This window comes from Mus musculus, chromosome 5 (assembly GCF_000001635.26).
Source record: "Mus musculus strain C57BL/6J chromosome 5, GRCm38.p6 C57BL/6J".
NCBI classification, from domain to species: domain Eukaryota; kingdom Metazoa; phylum Chordata; class Mammalia; order Rodentia; family Muridae; genus Mus; species Mus musculus.
The window spans coordinates 98010121-98031852 of NC_000071.6; the positions used below are offsets into that span (position 1 = coordinate 98010121).

General features: G+C 41.6%; 1 protein-coding gene, 1 long non-coding RNA gene and 1 other non-coding gene across 3 annotated transcripts in view; 2 read left to right on the forward strand and 1 right to left on the reverse strand.

The window, feature by feature from the left end:
• The window catches only part of Antxr2 (anthrax toxin receptor 2), a 146330-nt gene extending 125433 nt beyond the window's left edge, over positions 1-20897 (reverse strand). The window contains exons 1-3 of the mRNA NM_133738.2: positions 20278-20897; positions 19464-19535; positions 17351-17422 (exon numbers count right to left, since the gene is read on the reverse strand). Of these exons, the coding sequence (NP_598499.1) occupies positions 17351-17422; positions 19464-19535; positions 20278-20429 (296 nt within the window). The 5' untranslated portion in view covers positions 20430-20897. The remainder of the gene's footprint in view (positions 1-17350; positions 17423-19463; positions 19536-20277) is intronic.
• Gm34226 lies at positions 6187-17360 on the forward strand. The gene is made up of 3 exons (XR_389370.3): positions 6187-6494; positions 14632-14676; positions 17225-17360. It is a non-coding gene; the product is annotated as a predicted gene, 34226 (long non-coding RNA).
• On the forward strand, positions 20530-21517 carry Gm42759. Its single transcript, XR_004691361.1, has one exon. It is a non-coding gene; the product is annotated as a predicted gene 42759 (transcript).
• The last annotated feature ends 215 nt before the right edge of the window (positions 21518-21732 follow it).

Sequence of the window (21732 nt, forward strand, 5' to 3'; positions counted from 1 at the left end):
GACCAACATTGTAAAAATGGCTATCTTGCCAAAAGCAATCTACAGATTCAATGCAATCCCCATTAAAATTCCAACTCAATTCTTCAACGAATTAGAAGGAGCAATTTGCAAATTCATCTGGAATAACAAAAAACCGAGGATAGCAAAAACTCTTCTCAAGGATAAAAGAACCTCTGGTGGAATCACCATGCCTGACCTAAAGCTTTACTACAGAGCAATTGTGATAAAAACTGCATGGTACTGGTATAGAGACAGACAAGTGGACCAATGGAATAGAATTGAAGACCCAGAAATGAACCCACACACCTATGGTCACTTGATCTTCGACAAGGGAGCCAAAACCATCCAGTGGAAGAAAGACAGCATTTTCAACAATTGGTGCTGGCACAACTGGTTGTTATCATGTAGAAGAATGCGAATCGATCCATACTTATCTCCTTGTACTAAGGTCAAATCTAAGTGGATCAAGGAACTTCACATAAAACCAGAGACACTGAAACTTATAGAGGAGAAAGTGGGGAAAAGCCTTGAAGATATGGGCACAGGGGAAAAATTCCTGAACAGAACAGCAATGGCTTGTGCTGTAAGATCGAGAATTGACAAATGGGACCTAATGAAACTCCAAAGTTTCTGCAAGGCAAAAGACACTGTCTATAAGACAAAAAGACCACCAACAGACTGGGAAAGGATCTTTACCTATCCTAAATCAGATAGGGGACTAATATCCAACATATATAAAGAACTCAAGAAGGTGGACCTCAGAAAATCAAATAACCCCCTTAAAAAATGGGGCTCAGAACTGAACAAAGAATTCTCACCTGAGGAATACCGAATGGCAGAGAAGCACCTGAAAAAATGTTCAACATCCTTAATCATCAGGGAAATGCAAATCAAAACAACCCTGAGATTCCACCTCACACCAGTGAGAATGGCTAAGATCAAAAATTCAGGTGACAGCAGATGCTGGCGAGGATGTGGAGAAAGAGGAACACTCCTCCATTGTTGGTGGGATTGCAGGCTTGTACAACCACTCTGGAAATCAGTCTGGCGGTTCCTCAGAAAATTGGACATAGTACTACCGGAGGATCCAGCAATACCTCTCCCGGGCATATATCCAGAAGAAGCCCCAACTGGTAAGAAGGACACATGCTCCACTATGTTCATAGCAGCCTTATTTATAATAGCCAGAAACTGGAAAGAACCCAGATGCCCCTCAACAGAGGAATGGATACAGAAAATGTGGTACATCTACACAATGGAGTACTACTCAGCTATTAAAAAGAATGAATTTATGAAATTCCTAGCCAAATGGATGGACCTGGAGAGCATCATCCTGAGTGAGGTAACACAATCACAAAGGAACTCACACAATATGTACTCACTGATAAGTGGATACTAGCCCAAAACCTAGGATACCCACGATATAAGATACAATTTCCTAAACACATGAAACTCAAGAAAAATGAAGACTGAAGTGTGGACACTATGCCCCTCCTTAGAAGTGGGAACAAAACACCCATGGAAGGAGTTACAGAAACAAAGTATGGAGCTGAGATGAAAGGATGGACCATGTAGAGACTGCCATATCCAGGGATCCACCCCATAATCAGCTTCCAAATGCTGACACCATTGCATACACTAGCAAGATTTTACTGAAAGGACCCAGATGTAGCTGTCTCTTGTGAGACTATGCCGGGGCCTAGCAAACACAGAAGTGGATGCTCACAGTCAGCTAATGGATGGATCACAGGGCTCCCAATGGAGGAGCTAGAGAAAGTACCCAAGGAGCTAAAGGGATCTTCAACCCTATAGGTGGAACAACATTATGAACTAACCAGTACCCCTGAGCTCTTGACTCTAGCTGCATATGTATCAAAAGATGGCCTAGTCGGCCATCACTGGAAAGAGAGGCCCATTGGACACGCAGACTTTGTGTGCCCCGGTACAGGGGAACGCCAGGGCCAAAGGGGGGGAGTGGGTGGGTAGGGGAGTGGGGGTGGGTGGGTAAGGGGGACTTTTGGTATAGCATTGGAAATGTAAATGAGCTAAATACCTAAAAAAAAAAAAAAAAAAAAAAAAAATAAAACTACTATGCTGTGTTCTGTGGGAAATAATATCTGGACCTGAACCCCTGCTGGTGGCTCCTGACTGTACAGTGCTTTCCAAGAGCTGCCAAATGTGTGTGTTAACTATAGTTTGGCTTGATGATGGTCTGACTCTGATAGGTGGGGAGCACCAGTCTATTTTAGACAGATTTAGACAGTGAAATTACTCAGAATCAGTAAACTTTCTACCTGCTGTTTTGGAAAAACTTCCCCTTTCATAGTAAGATATGTATACTGACATAGTCTGAATGAGAGTTGGATTTGCTATTGCCTTTTTCTGCTCTGTACAACATAACTGTACTTTGAAGCTCTTTATTCCATGAATACTATGTATTAATTGTTTTAGATTTTTAAACAAATCATACATTTCTGAGACAATTCTCCATGGTCATGATATATAACCCTTTTTGTGTGTGTTACTGGGTTTGGTTTGTAGCAGATGTGCTGCTTGGTCTTCATGTAAGACCCCCTAACAATTGGAGTGGGGGCTGATTCTGACTTGAACTTTGTTGCCTGCCTTTGAATCCCTTTCCCCTAGCTGGGCTGCCTTGTCTGGCCTCAGTGGGAGAGAATGCACTTAGTCCTGATGCAACTTGATATGCCAAGGTGGGTTGGTACCCGGGTAGGGAAGGGAGAGGATGGTCCAAGTGGGTTGGGAGGGTGGGACTGGAGGAGAGGGAGGGGGGCTGTGGTCAGGATGTAAAGTGAATAAACAAATTAATGGAAAAAGGAGTATTTTTAAATTAAAAGAATAATAGACAGATTTCCTAGAAATCTACCTTTAGCATGTTGCAATTTTTTACAGTTAATAAAGTTAATAATTTGGGTTACTGGCAGGTCACTGTATGTATTTCAGACTCACACAGGCCAGAGTCAAGGCAGTTCCCATACTTTCTGATTGTCATTTGTGGTGTCTCTATTGAAACTTTCATATTAAGCAGTTGTATTATATGATAATATATTTTTGCATGGTATGCTGGCATTATATATTTAATAAAATATTTAATAAATACTATATATTTTTAAAACAAAAAAAAAAAAAAAAAAGAAACTCTGAACTCCTTTAACTCTTAAGTGTACATACATATAGACAGACAGACAGACAGACAGACAGTTATACATTTGGTAGCAGCAGGGAATTAAGTAAAGGGTTAATTGTTAGAGCTCCTTTCTCTTTTGACCTGGAGCCTCTCACTGGCCAGGCGAATGGCTTGGACTCCTTAACTCTTCATGAACCAGAAAGTAAAGAAAGGAAAATAATTTAAAAATATACACAGACTCATACACACTCATGCACACAAACATTCTGGTTGGGTCTGACCATCTGTCTCAATCAACTCCACAAGTATTTATGCATGCTTACATTCATAGACATATACCTAAACATGAATATATAGATAAACAGACATATACACTTGGTAGATGGGGCTGAGCTCCAAATACCATACATATACATTTAGTGGAGTGGTGCATGGATGGAGCAGAGGCCCCAAAGCCACACTTTATTTCTTTTCTCTGGCCTTTTTGTAGACAAAGTTCTTAGACAATACATCATGGATAGAATGTTACACAAAAGGGGAGTTACAGAAGGACGTGGGCAGTAAGTTCAAAGCAGTGTTCCACTCTGTAAGCTCATTATAAGTTCAGAGCAACGGTTTCACATGGCCTTGCTCTAACATAGAGCACATCTGTGGCTTCACCCTTGGATCTGACCTAGAATGAATGTTTTTCCTTGGTCACAAAATTGTCCCAAGCCTATTTCTCTTTTCAGTGTAATTGTGAAAGCTCATTGGATTCCTTATTATACAGCCTTTAATATTTTATGAGGAATGGGCACATTCTATTCTTGATTCTAAGTTTATTATATCTTTCTGGCAAAGCAACTAAAACCATCTCTTAAAACTTTCTTCCTAAAATTATTTGAATCAAATCAGAAAAGTTATAAAATCATTAAATCATCTAAACAGTATTAATTCATGAAAGTTTGTCTTTATGTTGATCTGCAGAAAATTTGCTCAATAGGGTGGGCTAATGCCAAGGAATCCTTAGGCTATGCAATAGTGACAGGAAAGGTATATGAGCTGCAAGAAGCAATCCTGAGATAAAGTCTCTTGGGACCTTGCCTCTCAGAGCTCACCCATCATAGACTATGCAAAAATGTCAGGCCATCTTCAGGAAAGTCACCTTAGCCTTAGCCTCTCCTAGATACAGATCACCATCTCTGGTGAAGAGTATTTTTTTCATATAACCGATTTATTGCACCAATGGAAAATATCTAAATGGAGTGTGTCTATAAAGTTCATAAAAGCTATTTCATCTGAATGATTAAAGGAAGACCCACACTTTAGGGTTTTAAGTGTTCGTATCAAAATCTCTTTTTTAAAAAATACTAATAATCCTAAGGGATAAAATATTGTAATAGAAATAGTCCAAAATACATTCAATTTTTTGATTTTTTTATTTTGTTTTGTTTTGTTTTTGCATTTGATAGGTTTATTTGTTATGACCACTAGGTTGGTCTTGAACTCAGTACCCTCTGTCTCAAATTCCTGAGTACTGGAATCACAAGCATGTGTCAACCACACCTAGTTTATGTGTTAATTTTGCAGAAATCCTTTTGTTTTGTTTTGCTTTGCTTTTGTTCTTTGAGACAGGGTTTCTCTGTGTAGCACTGGCTGTCCTGAAACTCACTCTGTAGACTAGGCTGTCCTTGAACTCAGAGATCTACTTCCTCTGCCTCCCAAGTGCTATGATTAAAGGTGTGTGCCTCCCCACTATCACCTGGATTGAGATGTTAATTTTAAAGGTTCAGAAAAGATTAAAAAAATTTATAACTCTTAGTTCTTAATAGAAGAAAAAAGATGTTTTAAATGTAAATCTGGAACTATCAATAGAATTAATATCCTTTAAAGAAATAGTGACTAGTGTCCATATTACTGGACATGACAGATAAAAGTGGATTATAAAAATAATATCATCCTAATATCAGAGACTATTGAGGAGGCTTACAAAGAATTTCATGTGTACATTATGTGTATGCACTTGTTTGTAACACATGGTGATAACACATAAAACTAATAGGAAATATATTTAAATGTTTCAATAAGCCATGTACCAGTGTTTCACACATTTAAAAAATAACTAATTGATTATATTTTAATAGCATTAATGCTTGGTTTTAAAAAAAATACTTACTCATAGCCTTTAGCTGATTTTACTATACTCTAGCTTCTATCCTTATCTATATTAAAATTTTACTATGATAAAACATAGTCTCAGCCGGGCGTGGTGGCGCACGCCTTTAATCCCAGCACTCGGGAGGCAGAGGCAGGCGGATTTCTGAGTTCGAGGCCAGCCTGGTCTACTAAGTGAGTTATAGAATAGCCAGAGCTACTCAGAGACCCTGTCTTGAAAAACAAAGAAAAGCAAATAAAAAAGCCAAAGCAAAAGAAAAATGCAAGTTGGACCAGGACAAAATAAATAAACCAACAGAAAAAAGTCAAGCCAGGCATGGCAGTGCATGCCTTTAATCCCAGCACTTGGGAGGCAGAGGCAGGCGGATTTCTGAGTTCGAGGCCAGCCTGGTCTACAAAGTGAGCTCCAGGACAGCCAGGGCTACACAGAAAAACCCTGTCTCGAAAAAACAAACAAACAAACAAAAAAAAAACATAGTCTCTTATATCATTTTACCTAACTAATTAATTTAACATCTCAGTGAGACCAGAGGTTTGGTATAGCTGCCTCTGTCTTCTACTGCTGACATAGTCATGTGTTCTGAATCTGCTACTTACTATAATGCCTCTTGCAAAATATATGCCTAATAAAATTTCAATCCTCCATAGGAAATAATCATATTTCTGCAGACGACGCAGTAAATACTATAATGTATAAGTTTGTTTTGTGTAAATATTTATATTTGAGATCTATGGAAACAACTTGAGACTGATTTTGTCTGAGTAGAGATAAATATCAAATATTTGGTATTTCCCCGAAATGAGTGACACTGTGTCCTCAAGCATTAATGTTTTCTGTCAAAAGAGAGAGAGACAACTGATGTGCAAGCTTACACAAACAGAATCTGTGTGGTAAAAATAGCCCTCTCATTGGCTCAGGCCCACTCACCACTGCATGTAAGAGTCTGAAGCATGAGCAAGGCTGAGTAGAGGGAAACGATTGTGGGATTCAGTCTTTTCAAGGCACTGCTAGTTCAATCGGGTAGCAGAGAACGTATCAAGGGTCTCCATCTTTAACGTGCCTACCGCCCGCACGCACCTCCAAACTGCACGGTGGCAGTTCATCATGTTTGTGTTACAAGACAGAGATAACGTGCTCCTTGCCCAGAGCCAGTGACGTGGGCACACATGAGGCAGGTGTGGGCCACCTACAATAGTAAGTATCCAGGCTGTCAGTCTCTTTAGGGAAACTGGAACCCAGGCCAAGGCAGGGCCAAAATCAAGGGGCTTCAAACCTGTAAGTGTTCTAAGTCTCTCTCTCAGTCAGCGATCGAGAAGGGAAAGGATGCTGTAGAGGAAGGACAGGAGTCTCATGGCCAAGATGCTGGGACAGAGGACTGTAAAGGAGACTGGGACAAGTGGGAAGAAATCGGGTAGGAAACGGTGGGGCTGCGAAGAGATGCTCATGTCATCCTGAAAGCCCCACTTCATCGGGCTTCCTTCGCTGTAATGCTATGTCAGCTACTAGGAAGGGTAATACTGAAACCACATTCAGTATTTGTTTGAAGCCGTTGCCCGGGATACTGCTATCATCCGAAAGCCCATGAGGCCCCACAGCTGCTGTCACCTTTGAGTACTTACACTTCCTCCTTTCTGCTTTTTACAACTGTGTTAACCCTCTTTCAATTCCAAAGGTCTATTCCTCTTCTCAATTACAGAAGCAGATTCTCTTCTCATACAATCTATCTTGATTTCCCCCCTTCCTCTACTCCTCCCACTTCCTCCCTACCTCCTCTCCCATCCAGATCCTGTTCCGTCTCTCATTAAAAGAGAAAAGGCTTCTAGGAGCTCTTATGTCAACTTGCATCTTGCCTGGACTGCCTAAAAGCCTGCAGTAAATGTCTTAATTGGTCACAAAATTCTGTTAGCTTCTTATAGCTACCTATTTATTTAACCTTGTTTTCCAGGATCTTACCTAGTTTTACATGGTTTATTAATGTTGTTATGCCCTACAAAGACTCAAGTATGTTTTAGAAGAGGACAGGACTAAAACAAATACAAGTGTTTATTACAAATCTGTTTGTCGCTTGTTCATTTTTAATTGAGAACCACCGAACAAACCCCCATAATCAACTAGAGAAAGATGGAGGGAAGAGACAAAGACATAAGGAAGAGAGGGGGATGGGGAGACAGGGAACCTACACACAGATTCTTATAGGGAACACTGAGTTGTAGCAGGGTTGCTCAAATGTCTCTGCTGAGGAGTAAGGAAAGGGGGAGGGGAAGGGAGGTAAAGGGAAGGGGAGGTAAAGAGAAGGGAAAAGGGAAAAGGGAAAAGGGAAAAGGGAAAAGGGAAAAGGGAAAAAGGGAAAAGGGAAAAGAAAGGGAAAAGGGGAAAGGGAGGGGAGGGGAGGGGAGGGGAGGGGAGGGGAGGAGAGGGGAGGGGAGGGGAGGGGAGGGGAGGGTAGAAGGGAGGGTAGAAGGGAGAGTGCATTATACTAAGAACTTCTAGCTTACCTAACTTTAACACTGACCATGATTTTGGAGCTCTCCATTGCTTACCAAGTTTACCATTCAGGTCTACTGGAGGGGTCTGGACCAAACAGGATAGTCTCTTAAACCATAGCTAGAGTTTCTGGATTGGCATAGATCAAGATGGGCATAGACTGATAGAAAGAACATAAATTAATTTTCAAAGCTAACCTTGTTTCCTCATCTGTAAAACATTTTCTTAACGGACCCTTTATGGGAATGGATGGTGAATGGTAAGTCCTTGAGGGAACTAAGGTCACTGAGTCCCAGCTCCTGCTCATAGCTCTTGTTCTCTGTTAGAATGAGTCTGCTCACCTAGTCACTCTCTTCCTGACTGCAAGCAGCGCTCACACATGCAAAGATCAAAAGAGGAAGTAGAGACCCAGGAGGAAGTGCAGACAAAAGAGGAAGTAAGAGAAAAATGAGAACAGTTATATCAAAGCTTTGACAAGGGGAAGGTAACGAAGAACTATGACTGAGTCTCAAACTCACGGGGTACCACAACAGCAAAAGCAACCAACTGCAGACTGAGTCATTTCTTTAAACTCAGGTTTTGAGACACGGTTCATATCCCAACCTGGCCTCAAACTCACGACCCTCCTGCCTTAACCTCCAAGTACATTAGATCACGATGTCTACAACCTTGCACACTTATAAAAACCCATCTTCATTGTGTCTTTTGCTGGCTTTTGTTCTTGTCACTAGTCCTGAAACAACTGTTGGCTAGCGTACCAGTTATTTGAATAGACCTATGTATGTTCGATACAATAAGTAATCTGTAGATGGCTGAAGGCATTGATGAGGATAAGTGTGGGTTACATACAAATACTACTGCCTGATTCAAAGTATTTGAGCATGTGCAGGTTTGGGTATGTGACAGTGGTACTCAAAGCCATCCCTCCACACATACTGAGGGCAATTTGCTATGGAAAGCTACCTAATGAAGTAGGATGACCTAGGGGTTGGAGTAAAACAGAGGTGAAGTGAAACCCTGGTTCTATGTGTGACACACTGTATACCTGTAAGCAGTTATGTAGCTTTCCTGAATCCAGTTTCTATGCCAATGAAATATAAATAGTAACGTCTGTCTGGATTTTTATTTATGACATCATTCAGCAGCACTGAGCTTTCAGAACATTGTAAGGGCTTAGACCCAGTGTATAACCAGAGAGATTCAGAAGGAGTAGGGCCCAAAGCAGAATTCCCATTTTCCCATTAGACTCCTGGGATGCTCTTCTAGGAAACCTGCATATGGTGACACGAGCTGGACACCTGGTGACATAATGGGGGAACTGACAATCCCTAAAGCTGGACTGTGTGTCCTCAAAGCTTGTAAACCTGAGGTAATCATCTCACACTTGTAGCCATGGCTGCCTCATATAGGACTTAATGGAATAGTGATATGAATACCCCGGAGCTATGCAAAACTCAAATGAGTTTGCACATGCAATGTACTGGCGACATGTGTGTTGAGAATTAATATTCCTTTGTCCTATGGTTTCCATCAGGGACAGAACAAGGTCATCTGCTGGTCAACCCTCAGTTCTCCCTTCTTTGATCCCTGACCTAAGTAACAAACATGACACCAAGGCCAAGCATGAGACTTTACCCTTGATTGGCAGCTCTTGCATAGACACAGGAGTTCCTGGTGACTCAGGTCCCAGAGGCACCAGTGCAATGCAAATTACTGTCATTGCCCTTGGCTGCTTAGCATAACCAGGTGATAAAACCCTATTGCTGAAGCCAGGGCCTTTGATCCCAGCACTCGGAGCCTGATCTACAAAGTGAGTTCCAGGACAGCCAGGGCTATACAGGGAAACCCTGCTTGAAAAACAAAAACAAAAACAAAAACCCTATTGCTGAAGACCATTCACTTTGGATGTAGGAGACAGAGAACTCACCAGTTTACATCATGTCAGGGAACACTGTGCAGGCTGCAAGGGGAGAAAACATCAATGGTCTTACCCAGTACCTGATCCTATATGCTACAATACCAGCCTACCCAGCAAAACATGTCCACAGGTACAATAGTGGCATATAGTTAGGGATTAATAAACTAATACCGATGGGCTATGAAGCCTGCTTTGTAGGATTTTATGTCTGATACTATCTATAAACCTTGTCAAAAGTTTATGAGGGGACAGAGCATGGGTACTAGGAGAAGCAACAATTTTCCACATGATCATGATGTCAAAGTGAATTCTAAAATATTCATGCTTATGTCTATAGAACTTATATCAACTTTGGTCAGAGATTCTTTTGTCAATGGGTAGAGGTTAATGCAGAGACTCATAATTGGTCAGACGGACCAGTATAAATGAAACCGATGGATGGACCTAGAGAAGATTCTCCAGTGAGGTAACTCAAACTCAGAGAGACAAACGTGTCATATCCTCTCTCATCTGAGTGTACCACATGGCTGAAATGCAAAGTCCAGGAAACCATACAGAGATGGCTGGGTGGCTTGGGACGGAAGTAGCAGGATACAGGTGACATGAAGAGGAAAACATGATAGCTGAGAGAAAAGAGAGAAATACAAGAAGAAGAGGGGGACAACACACAAATGACAGCAAGTTTGTTCCTCAAACCATGCAAAAACTAGTGTAAAGATGTGATCCCTTCTCGCTTTGCTGCTTACTTGACCGGGCAGGTCTGACTTATCACGTGTGGCCATTGAGGACAGTGCAGCAACCAGGAGGGTGGATGCTCTTGCTCACCGGGTTGGCAAAGTGGAACTGATACTGACTCCAGTGCTGGCCATGAACTCAGCTTGGCCAGTGCCAGCCAATGCCTGGTTCTCCCACTCATGGGTAAGCTGTGCTTTGCTCAAGCACAGTGGTGTCAGGATAGGCACAATTTCATTCAGTGAAAGTTTTCAAAGACCATGACAAGGGGCACTCCCATGCCTTGTTGAGTCATGGGCCTAGAACTAGAGCTAACAGCATTATGTATTCATGTCTGCTGAATGTTGTGGTCAGTCAGTCCCAGGCCCCAAGCACAAAGTTTAGAAACCATGTGAACCTGTGGGTATCTCATGACCTATCATCTCAGGACATGGTAGACTCTCACTGTAAATCACATCAAATCTTGCCTATTGCTTAAATCAAATATCACTCTAAGGCCTACATTTGTGATATAGAATCTAGACCAATAAATCTGAAGGAGCAGTCTAGGATCTGAAAAATACCTGCTCACCACATCTCATGTTAGTCTAATTTTATGAAAAAGTTTCTCTAATTTAGCCTGTATGTTCTACGACTCTAGCCTTGAAGCTCTTTCCTGCTATGGCTTTGTTTTCTCACTCACTGTACTACTGGGCCACTGGAAGTGATCCGTACATTTTACTACTTCTGTGTGTTCATGTTTGTCCCCAAAGCGTGAGTGAAAATGTAATGAACGTATTACTTTCTAAGATAAGTCCATGGAGCAAAGTAACTGTTAGGACAAACACCATCAGAACACAGAAGCTGCCAGAACCAGACCCATCCAGAGGCCAGGTCTGTGGCTAGAGCTGACTTTTCTAAACAGAACAGTTTCCTGGAATAATTTTTGTTAATAAAATTAATTAATTAATTAATTAAAAATTTAAAACCCAACTCACCAAGTATATTCATTTTCTCTACCCCAGTTTGCTGGCTTAGAAGAACAGAATAATGCAGAAGATGATGTCTTGAGACTAGGAAAGACTCTGATTCATTTGAAAAGTACAGAGAGGAACATAGGCAGCCTGAGTCAGAACAGCACACTGAAGTGTCCCTGTGTAGTGTCAGGCCAGGGTGAGTCTGACTACCAACCTGAGCCTCTCTGGACAAACAGGACCACGTGAAATCTTTAGTCTTCCGTTAGCGAAGAGGCACAGGATAAACCTGGGCTAACTAACCTTCAACTCAATTCCTCTTCATGCCTTCCTAACTAATCATTGAAACATAAAGAGAAATAGAATAACTATGAAAATAAGCGTCTGAACTAAAGGTCATAATTGCAGACAGAGGACAGAAGCAGAGAGAGAAAAGCAAGCAGACACAGACCTCCTGGTGCACGTGTTAACTCCTTCACTAGGGCTTCTCAGACACTGCGCCCAGCCACCTGAACACTGCTCGATGGTTGGGACACTCAGCTCCTTCTGTAGAGCTGCAAACTTGGGCTCAACTCATTAAGTAACACACCAGTGTCATCCAGATACTACAGCGCTCCTATGTCTACTTGGCCCAGCATCCAATCTCTTCACTAGAGAGGTGAAGATGGGCCCTCCAAACTGAATGTGTTCTGGATCTCGATGCTTTTTCTTCAATCCTTCAATTCCATTCTGATTACAAACCTGCAACCCATGGCTGCAGAACTCTATAAGGTTTTGACATTTGAACTCAAGCACTATAAGGATTTTTCCACATGTATCCCTGTTAAATACATGAAGATTGAAATTAGGATGATACTCATCATATTTAGTCTCCTGCCTATAAGAAAATCATTAAATACTTCATGTTTATCAACCAGACTTCTACTCCATGTGTTTTTTAATAAATACAATAGATAGAAATTTTTATCTTTTTTACAAAAGAAATTAAATTCATGTTAAGTATTCTGCAAAATGGTTACTCAATTACTGTATCATATACCTACTTTAGATAAGTATTTTGATTTAATCACCTATAATGACTGCATATTCATCCTATGTATATAGTACAACAAAATATAATCAATCGAGCATAGAATTTAAATATAGTTTCTCATTATTACACAAAATTCTTTAGTGTCCAGTGTTGAACCTATTATCTGTCTTTGCTGAGACAGTGCAAAAACTGGAATCTCTTACTTGAAACTTGCTACTTTTATAGATACTGACAATTTTTCTTCTAAAAATTATGTGCTAATTTATGAGTTATCAACTGTTTATCAAGAACTACTTCCCCACAAGTAAATATTTAGTTATGTTTTAAAATAATTAGAAGAAACTCATTCAAACAATAAAATGCATATATTATATAAACTTAATTAAATGGCTTCTATCATTTCTATAAGTTTGTATAAGGACTATTTTTTCCTAAGTTATATTATACTCAAAATCTAAAGTCCAGTTTGGGTAGACAAGTCTTTCTTAACTTGAGAAAAATATATAGATGGTAAAAAGGAAGTGGGAGTATTTACAATTGCCATGTAAGAATAGGAATGGGGTAAGTAGCAAATACAAGAGAGTGTTTACATTACACTGCCATGATTTATACTGTTGGCCTAACTAGAGTCTATTGTAGTAGCTCTGAGCATTAACTTAGGTTCTGGCATCAGAAGAATTCCACCATTCAACAAAGATTTGTTGAGCTTCTATATATACCAGGCTCTGTTCTAGGGTTGGGTATATGAGTGAACAAGAAAATGAAGAATGCCATACTTTCATATACTCTAGGCTCAGGGAAATTCATATTCATTCATTCATTCATTCATTCATTCATTCATTATTTAAAAAATAAGAACAGTGGTTTTAGAAATACTGGGGAAGGGTATGGATACCTTACACTTGGAGGCAAGGCAAGACTTCTCTGAAGTTATCCGTGAGATGAGCTTTTGTTTCATTGGCTGGTTTGGAGTTTTGTTTGTTTATTTTTTTTTGATACTGGGATCAAACCAGAATCATACTTATGAACACTCTACCACTCAGATACATCCCTAGCTCAGGAAAGGAAAAGAAGAACAGGACCTCAGAGAAGACTTGGGTTAGAGAAGGAAGGCCTAACTTGAAATAAGCTTGGCTTGTTCATGGGATGGGAAGAAGGCCATAGGACCCAGGAAAAGAGTGAGGGGCACCTGGATAGGGTTTTGGAGACATTTGTTTCTCTTCCAAGGTGTTAGAATGACATAGTCTACTTAAACATTGGCTAATACACTGCTTGGCACTTGCTACTGGGAGTCCTTAGACAAGATAGATGACCTATCTTAAAGTACAAGTAATTACATAGAGTTAACAGAGGTTATGCATAGAAAGCACTTTACAAATTATCTGGCACATAATGATTGTTCAGCAAATGTTTTTATCTAAATCATTATCACAGAATTAAATAATTATGAGCAGAATTGGGCAGAAATCACTATTCACATTTATGTGCAATAGTAACTAGTAACACTATCAAAATTCATTCTTTTTCCATATTCTGAGAGGTTACATATTTACATACTGAATATTGCCTCTGCCCTGACCCTCTAATACAGGGGTTTTCACGCTTCCTAATACAATTCTTTTAATACCGTTCCTCATGTCGTGGTGACCCGCAGCTACGTAATTATTTCATTGCTATTTCATGATTGTAATTTTGATACTTTTATGAATCATAATGTAAATAATTTTAGAGACAGAGTTTTGCCAAAGGGATCACAACCCATAGGTTGAGAACCACTGCTCAACTACGGATCTTGGTTATTTATGTGTATAATCATGCCCTGACTATCTATCTATCTATCTATCTATCTATCTATCTATCTATCTATCTATCTATCTATCTCATACACACACACACACATTAGATTACTATCTTTGTGGAATCCAAATCTCATATATAAAGCAGACAGGTAAGTGAGTATATCAGGGACCTAGCAAGTACATGGAGAACAAAGTCCTGGGAACAAGAAAAAGGCAGGCATGCTTCAGATGAAAGTATTTAATTTGATAAAAATTTAAGCTTTGGGTATCTAAAATGTATAACTGAAAATTGTCTGCCATGATTATGATTTTGTGGATTTACCTAACACTAGACATCATGCCAAAATCATGACAGAAGACCCAGCCCTGACGTGCATACTTATTGTGTTCCCATTTTGCTTCATCTCTTTAGCAACCCCTAAGAAACACGAAAGAACAACTTCTTGTATTTGTCAAGGTACTGTGAGTAAGAAAACCCAAAATTGTGAAACTTTCTGTACTTTTCTTTTGCTTAACTCTTACTTTTCAAATCATATGCTTAGATCTGTGTGTGTGTGTGTGTGTGTGTGTGTGTGTGTGTGTGTGTGTGTGTGCATACACACAAACCTTTGGGAAAGTTTATATACAGTAAGGAACCCAGTTTCTAGGTTTTAATACAAAGAGTCACAGGGGTCTTGGAAACAGTTGTCCACTGATCTTCCATCTCAACAAAAAAACTATTTCTCTAAATTTAAAATTGTGGACTGATTCTATATCCAAAGATGGAGAATCACAGTTAATTTGATACCAATTCAATTAGCAGAACTAGTAACATGGTAGCTTAGAAGGAACTAGCCCTTTTTATTGGAGATTGCTCTATGACATATAAAATATTACACTGCCCATTGTCTTATTTGGATCTCTACAATAACTCTAAGAAAACACTGCAGATTGGACATCTGTGTTCTATCGACAGAAAGGCTGACACTGAGTAGGATTCATCTCATTTTGTGTGTTCGCATGCACATGGAGGTCAGGGGACTATGATGGGTGTCAGGCCTTTGGTTTTCTTTGTTGTTGTTGTTGTTGTTGTTGTTGTTGTTGTTGTTGTTGTTGTTGGTTTGTTTTTGGTTGGTTGGTTTTTTTGAGACAGGGTCTCTTGTTGGTCAGAAGCTTCCTAATTAGACTAGGCTGTCTGTCCCAAAGCATCCCCAGTCTCTGTCTCTGTCTCCCAACTGCTGAAATTACAAGTGTGCACTGCAATATCCATTTTTTTACATAGTACTTGGAGATTGAACTCAGGTCTTTAAGCTTGCATGGATGCACTTTACTGACTGAGCCATCTCTCCACATCCAAAGCTCTTATCTCGTGAACACTAACATATTACATCTTTCCTTATATTCATCAACTTCAGTTCTTGCAACTGTCTTATAAGGTGGGGTTTACTCTTGTCATCATTAGCAGCAGCATCTACATGAGGATCCACATGAGTCATAAGAAGCTTGTTGTTAAGCAAGTTACCCTTCGTCACTCAACTAGTAACCTAAAGGGGTGGGATTTAAACCCAAGTAGATTCAGATTGGTAACTCTTGAGTGTGTCGTTAAGTTGCCTCTTGAGTGACAGCCTCTTCTGCCACCAATTTCAGTCCCTTATGCAGTGGATTTAACCATGGACAAAGGACATGTCTTGAGCTTACATAAAAGATTTACATCTCCTCCCTACATGTCTAAACATTATCAATCTGGGCGACCCGTGACTATGTTTCATCTCCAGCATGATGGAGAACCCATATGCAAAGTGCCTAGCAGAAACCCTGGCACAATGTATGCAACTGTCAGTTGCTGAGCCTTTGACATGTCTGGCATTGTGCTAAGTGCTTTGCTATGTATATATGAATATCATGAATATTAGAACTGTGTTTTTCTTCCTTGACATGCTAGATCCAAACCTGACTCTTTGGAAACTAATCTGGACAGTAAAGATATGTCCTTTTCATAAAAACAAAAATTTTTATATTGAGACACATAGGAAAATATGTTCATGGGTTATAAGGGACTGTCAGTGTTGAAACCACATGTTCATAATAAATTAAAGAGGCAAAATACAAATAGGAATACTTAAGTCTGAGCAGGTCTCGCAACCTAGAGAGGGTTTCCTCTTCAGGCAAAGAAAAATTTGACACAAGAGTTACATGTGTGCTCACACACACACACACATATGCACACACACAAAGTATAGTATAGCATAGTATAGTATAGAATAGTGTGATATAGTATAGTATAATGTAATATATATATATACATATATATATAATTTTCCTAATTGAGTCAATTAACTATAAACAAGTTATCTCCTTCAGTGCTTTTAAATAGTATGCCTTATTGATCTTTTTAAACTGAAAGCTCAAGAAATAAGGATTAAAGCATATTAACTGGGTTTTACAAAAGAAACCTAAAAACTATTTTCACAATTATTTTTTAGAAATTCACACATTCTGTAAACCAAAGCACTGCAGTCGCCCTTGCTTAAAACTGTGGATCAGAAAGAGGTGATCCCGAAATGTGGTTACCACATTCCTTCAGTCAACAAGTATTCACTAACCAAGGTCTTACACACTTTCTGTCAGATGAAGTAAAAATGGAATCATAGCACTCCATTTCTGATCGTAGACTCCACAGTCAAGAAAACAAAAGTAACCCCAGGAAAAGCAGCCATGAGTCAGATACGTGGATGGTTGCTTCCAATGTACCACACTATGATCAGACACCATAGAAAGGGTCACAAGAAATGGTGTGACAATGGACAGGAAAGCCACTCCTTTTCTAAGCACTGAGGGGTAGCAGGGTGTGTGTGTGCGTGTGCGTGTGCGTGTGTTGGCGTGTGTGCAGTCTTTTGTTGCAAGTCACTGAACTTCAGAGAAAGACTAGAAATGTAGAATATATTCCACAACCAATATAGATGATATTGATTTTCAGATGGTCTACTCCTGCATACTCATGCTGCCTCTCCCTTCTGTTCCTGCAGAGCACTGAGTTGTCTGTGTGTTCGCTTGAGCCCACGGAGAGGCCCAGATCACCACACGGCAATATCAATCATGCCTTTATGATTCATCTCTCCTAAAAGCCTGCGCTGAAATGATAATGCACTAACCTGTCTCCAGTTAATGGCAAAATAATGGTTGCTTGGGAAGAAAACACAATGAAGGACAATCTCATTTCAGGGCTGCAAAATAAGGAAAGAGGCAGTTAAAACATTTTCAAAAGAAATATTGGTACAATACAAAAGCAGAGCCAGGAATCTCATTTAAAATTGGTCTCCCTGCACAGTCCCCACTTCCCTTAAATGGAACTCTCTCAGTAGATCAGCTAACTCTGCACAGCCCTCCTGTCTGCACTGCATTTCTTTTTATGCAGTCTGTGCTTCTCCGCTCTCAGAACACTCCTCCACAAATGACTGGCGTTTACATCTAGAAAGAATAACTGGACAGTCTCTAGGCTGCTGCAAGACTCTTTCCTAGAAAAATGTTCCTTCCTTTGACCTTCTCCTACTTCTCTCTGCAGGAGGCCACACCCTTCACTTAGGGCTGGAGAGAAGTCAGCTTAACGTAGAAGCCACGTTATGATAAGAGTCCAGACAAAAGTCACCGTAAATACTGTAAATGCTTAAATATCTTAATAATTACATTTCTTAATACTTTGAGCATTAAGAAATCACCTTTTGACTTGGCATTTCAAATTCCCAATCTATATTCCAGGATTTTGGCACTAATGTCACCAAAAGGTGGTTGTTTTTAGAAAAGCGTATGCTAGTGTTGCTCAGGTCTGAAACTGCAGTTGTGAAACTGAGACACAAGCTGGAAGGTCCAAAGGCCCTAGCTCCTGTAAGCACTGTGCTTGACAGCAGCTATCTTTTATTCATTTCCCCACAACATATAATTAGTAACTGAGCAACTATACTTGAGCCAGAGAACAGTATATGCTATAGAAATCCAAACTTGCAAACCAGATTCAATAAGAGCCTCGTTTTCTTCAAATGTGACATTGAAGTAATCCGTTGCTTTTGAGTAACACTGAATGACATTCTCAGCACATTCAGCGATGGAATCAGAAACTTATAAACAACGGTCTGCTTGGCTTTGACAGTTACAGATCTAAGCTCTTATTTATATTCCCTGCCTAGATGGTTTGACCTCAGACCCTGTCCAGGAACCAGAGTGCTATCTTTGGCTCCTGAAGCAGGAGACTGAAGATTGAACACCGACAGGCATACATTTTTATAGGGACAGCTTTACGGCTGCCAATAACCAAAGCGGGGATTGCCTAGGCCTCTACAGATTGTTTGAAGTTACTTGCAACATGACTTTCAAAATGTTTTGATCATCCAAGCCTGTTTTACAGAAAACATTTGGGCTCAGAAGACTGAGGGAGGCAATATTTAATGACACAGCTCCTATCCGTGTCCCTCCCATTACCCTGATAAACTTGCACTTGTTCCTGGCATCCAAAAAAAAAAAAAAAAAAAAGAAAGAAAGAAAAGAAAAGAAAAAAAAAAAAACAGAAGAGGGTAACCACAGAAAACATTGCATCCAAGGGTTATTTTTAAATAGGGATTGCCACTAATTCCTGGTTACTTCTAAATAAGAGAGTAAGCTGGATTTACCAGCAGCCATGCTTTTTATAGCCGAGGGAAACAGTGTTTGCTAGTGAAGCCTCCTGCATATATAGAACGGTTACATTTTAAACCAGCCACACACCCACACATTGTGTAAACACAACTCATTTCTTTAAATGCACACACACACAAGTGCTTTTTCAGCTAGTGGGTTATTAACACATGTTCATTTAAAGTTTTCCGACACTTTTAAAATGTGGAAGTTTACAGAGCCAAGTGTGTGGAGTTGAAAATATAGTACAGACACTATTAGGATAAAATGTATTTTTTAAATGTGATAAATTATGAGAAAGCATAACTCAAACTCAAAACAGATGAGTGGTCGAAAAGGAAAAGACATTAAGAATTGTATTTGAAGATGTTCCCTCACACCCTGGGCCAAGTTTCTGGGAGCCAGATAAATTGAACTTGCAAGGGTTAGCTGAAAGTCTCGCCTGCACACCATGTGTGAAAGGGCCACCTTGAGACGTTTAAAATTCAACATTTTGATTTCGGGAAAGATTTCCCATGAGAAGGGTTTTAGAACAGGGAAACCCGGCTGTTTGTTCGATTTCCTTTCCAATGCCAAGAAAGGTACGATGGGGAGACATACCTCACAAATCTCTCTGTCAGCTGGTGGACAAAATTATAAATTTCAATCCAGTTATTTGCTACACTGCCAGACCTGAAAAAGGAAGATAAATTGATCAGAAAGACAAAAAGTGGGCCTTAATGGCAAACATTTCTTCAGTTTTAAAAGGCGCATGATGGGGGGTGGAGGTCGGGGGTCAGGGATAGGGGGCGGGGACTGACTCCCCTCTTCAAAGTTAAGTGTGCTTGTTCATGTCCATGTTCAGAGCTGAAACTTTAGTGTTTGGGCTGAATCAAGGAAACCAGGAAGACCACACTTCTTGGGGGGGGGGGGGGGGACACTTGCTTTGTACTGTTTAGAGAGAGACCTGGCTTTTCAAAATAAAAACACAAGCCCTCATTTCTCAGGAAATGCAAGCCACATTGGGTATATTAAGGCTTTCCCCCCCCCCCCCTGGCTCCCAGTGTGATCAGGATAAAATTAGGCAAACTTTAGAATGTCCGTGGGGGTCTAGGGGGAGTATGATAAAGAGGCACAAAAGTTCCTGGGAGGAAACGAGCTGCAGGTGGCCACACTACCGTTTCCCAAAAGATTCCAGGACAAAAAAAGCACTGCACGCCTCTCCTTTGGAGAACCAAGTAGCCCTGGAGTCTCGCAGCCCCTATTCCTGTACAGCTAATGAGCTTGCCTTTGAAAGGAGTCAGCCACATGCACACTAGGGAGAGTTCCCTCGTCGCCTCCCCCAGAATCCAAACACATCTCAACTTCAGTCCTAGCTGATTCAGAGCTGCCCTCCCCCCAGGAGACCCTGACCCCACAGTCCTCCTTCACTCACTTGTCCAGTACGAAGTACAAATCGAAGGCTTTTTTGCAAGAGGGCTGCTCCTGGGCTTGCAGCAACGACCCCGGACCGCCCACAGCCAACAACCACAGGCCAGGGAACAGCCAGCTCCCAGGGCTGCGCGCCCGGGACCGACCGGCCACCATCCTGTGGCCGGGGCCCGGCAGCTCTCTCTGGCTCACAGTCCCTTGGGCTCGGGGTTCTGGGCTCCGGGCTTCACAGAGCAGAGACGTGAAAGAGGCGGAGTCACCGGGGACTCGCCCGGGGGTCAGAGGCTGAGCGGGGCTGGGATGCCCTCTCCAAGCTCAGAGCCACCCAACAGCTGCCACTGAGGAGAGAGAGCGAGGTCCTGGGAGGACAAAGAGAGTCTCCGCAGCCGCCACAGCTGCCGCCGGAACTCTGGGCAAATCCCAGTGGACAGAGTCCAGTTCTCCCACTCCGGATTCCGGAGAGTTGCTGCAGACAATGAGGCCCGCAGCGACAGCTCTCGGGACAAGTTCCTCGCCTCCCGCTGAGTCTCCGGCGCCCACCCGGGAGCAGAAAGGCTGGCGTCTAGCTGCGGTGGTGAGCTGCGGGACAGGCACCCGCGGACCCCACGATCGCCGCGGGAACTCAGCCGAGTCCTCCTCTTCCGCCTCTCTTCCTCGGACCGCCCAACTCCTCGCGGCACTTTATAACTTTCTTCCCTGCCCCAACCTGGCGCCGCGCCGCGCGGGGCGAGCCTCTGCAGCCCGGGATGCTAAGCACCCGGGGGAGCGGCAGGCCGCCGGGCACCTCAGGCCTGGGGGGTGGGAGTGGGCGCTGACCGGTCTGCTCGTGCGAGCCCGAGGGCGGGGCGCCGGGAGGAAGCCCGACGAGCCACACAAGCACACTTGAGGGTTCGTGCTGAGCAGCGGATGACTAACGCCTGCCAGATTTCGGAAGGGAGAGAGGAGTTCTGAAAAACAAACGTCCTCTAGATACTAAACATATCCAACTCTCCCGCAAGCCTGGCCCGGCCTGTTTTCCCCAGCTGTGCTGGAACGGCCCTCCGCGTGGTTTAGAGACTCAGGACCAGCTGTCTCCTGGATAGTGACGGCCTTATGCCTCATCCCTCCGCACCTTTCATCCATCACACACCGACCTAGTGACGCAGGATTTAAGGTTTAAGAAAGGGGACTTCCTCTTTTCTTTCTCTTTTTTTTTCTATTTGATAATTTTTCCATTTTTCATTAATTCTGAGAGTTTCATGCGACGTGTACTGATCATATATATTTTTCACACACACACACCCAACACCTCCCTACCCCTAACTCCTCTGAAATCAACCCTCACCTCCCTACACACACCTCAACTTCGTGTCCCTTTTGTCAAGAACCCATAGACTCCAATTTGAGCAGTCTATATACTCCTGGTCCACGTGGGGACCATTCAATGGAGTAGGTTTAGCCTTCAAAGAACCACACCCTT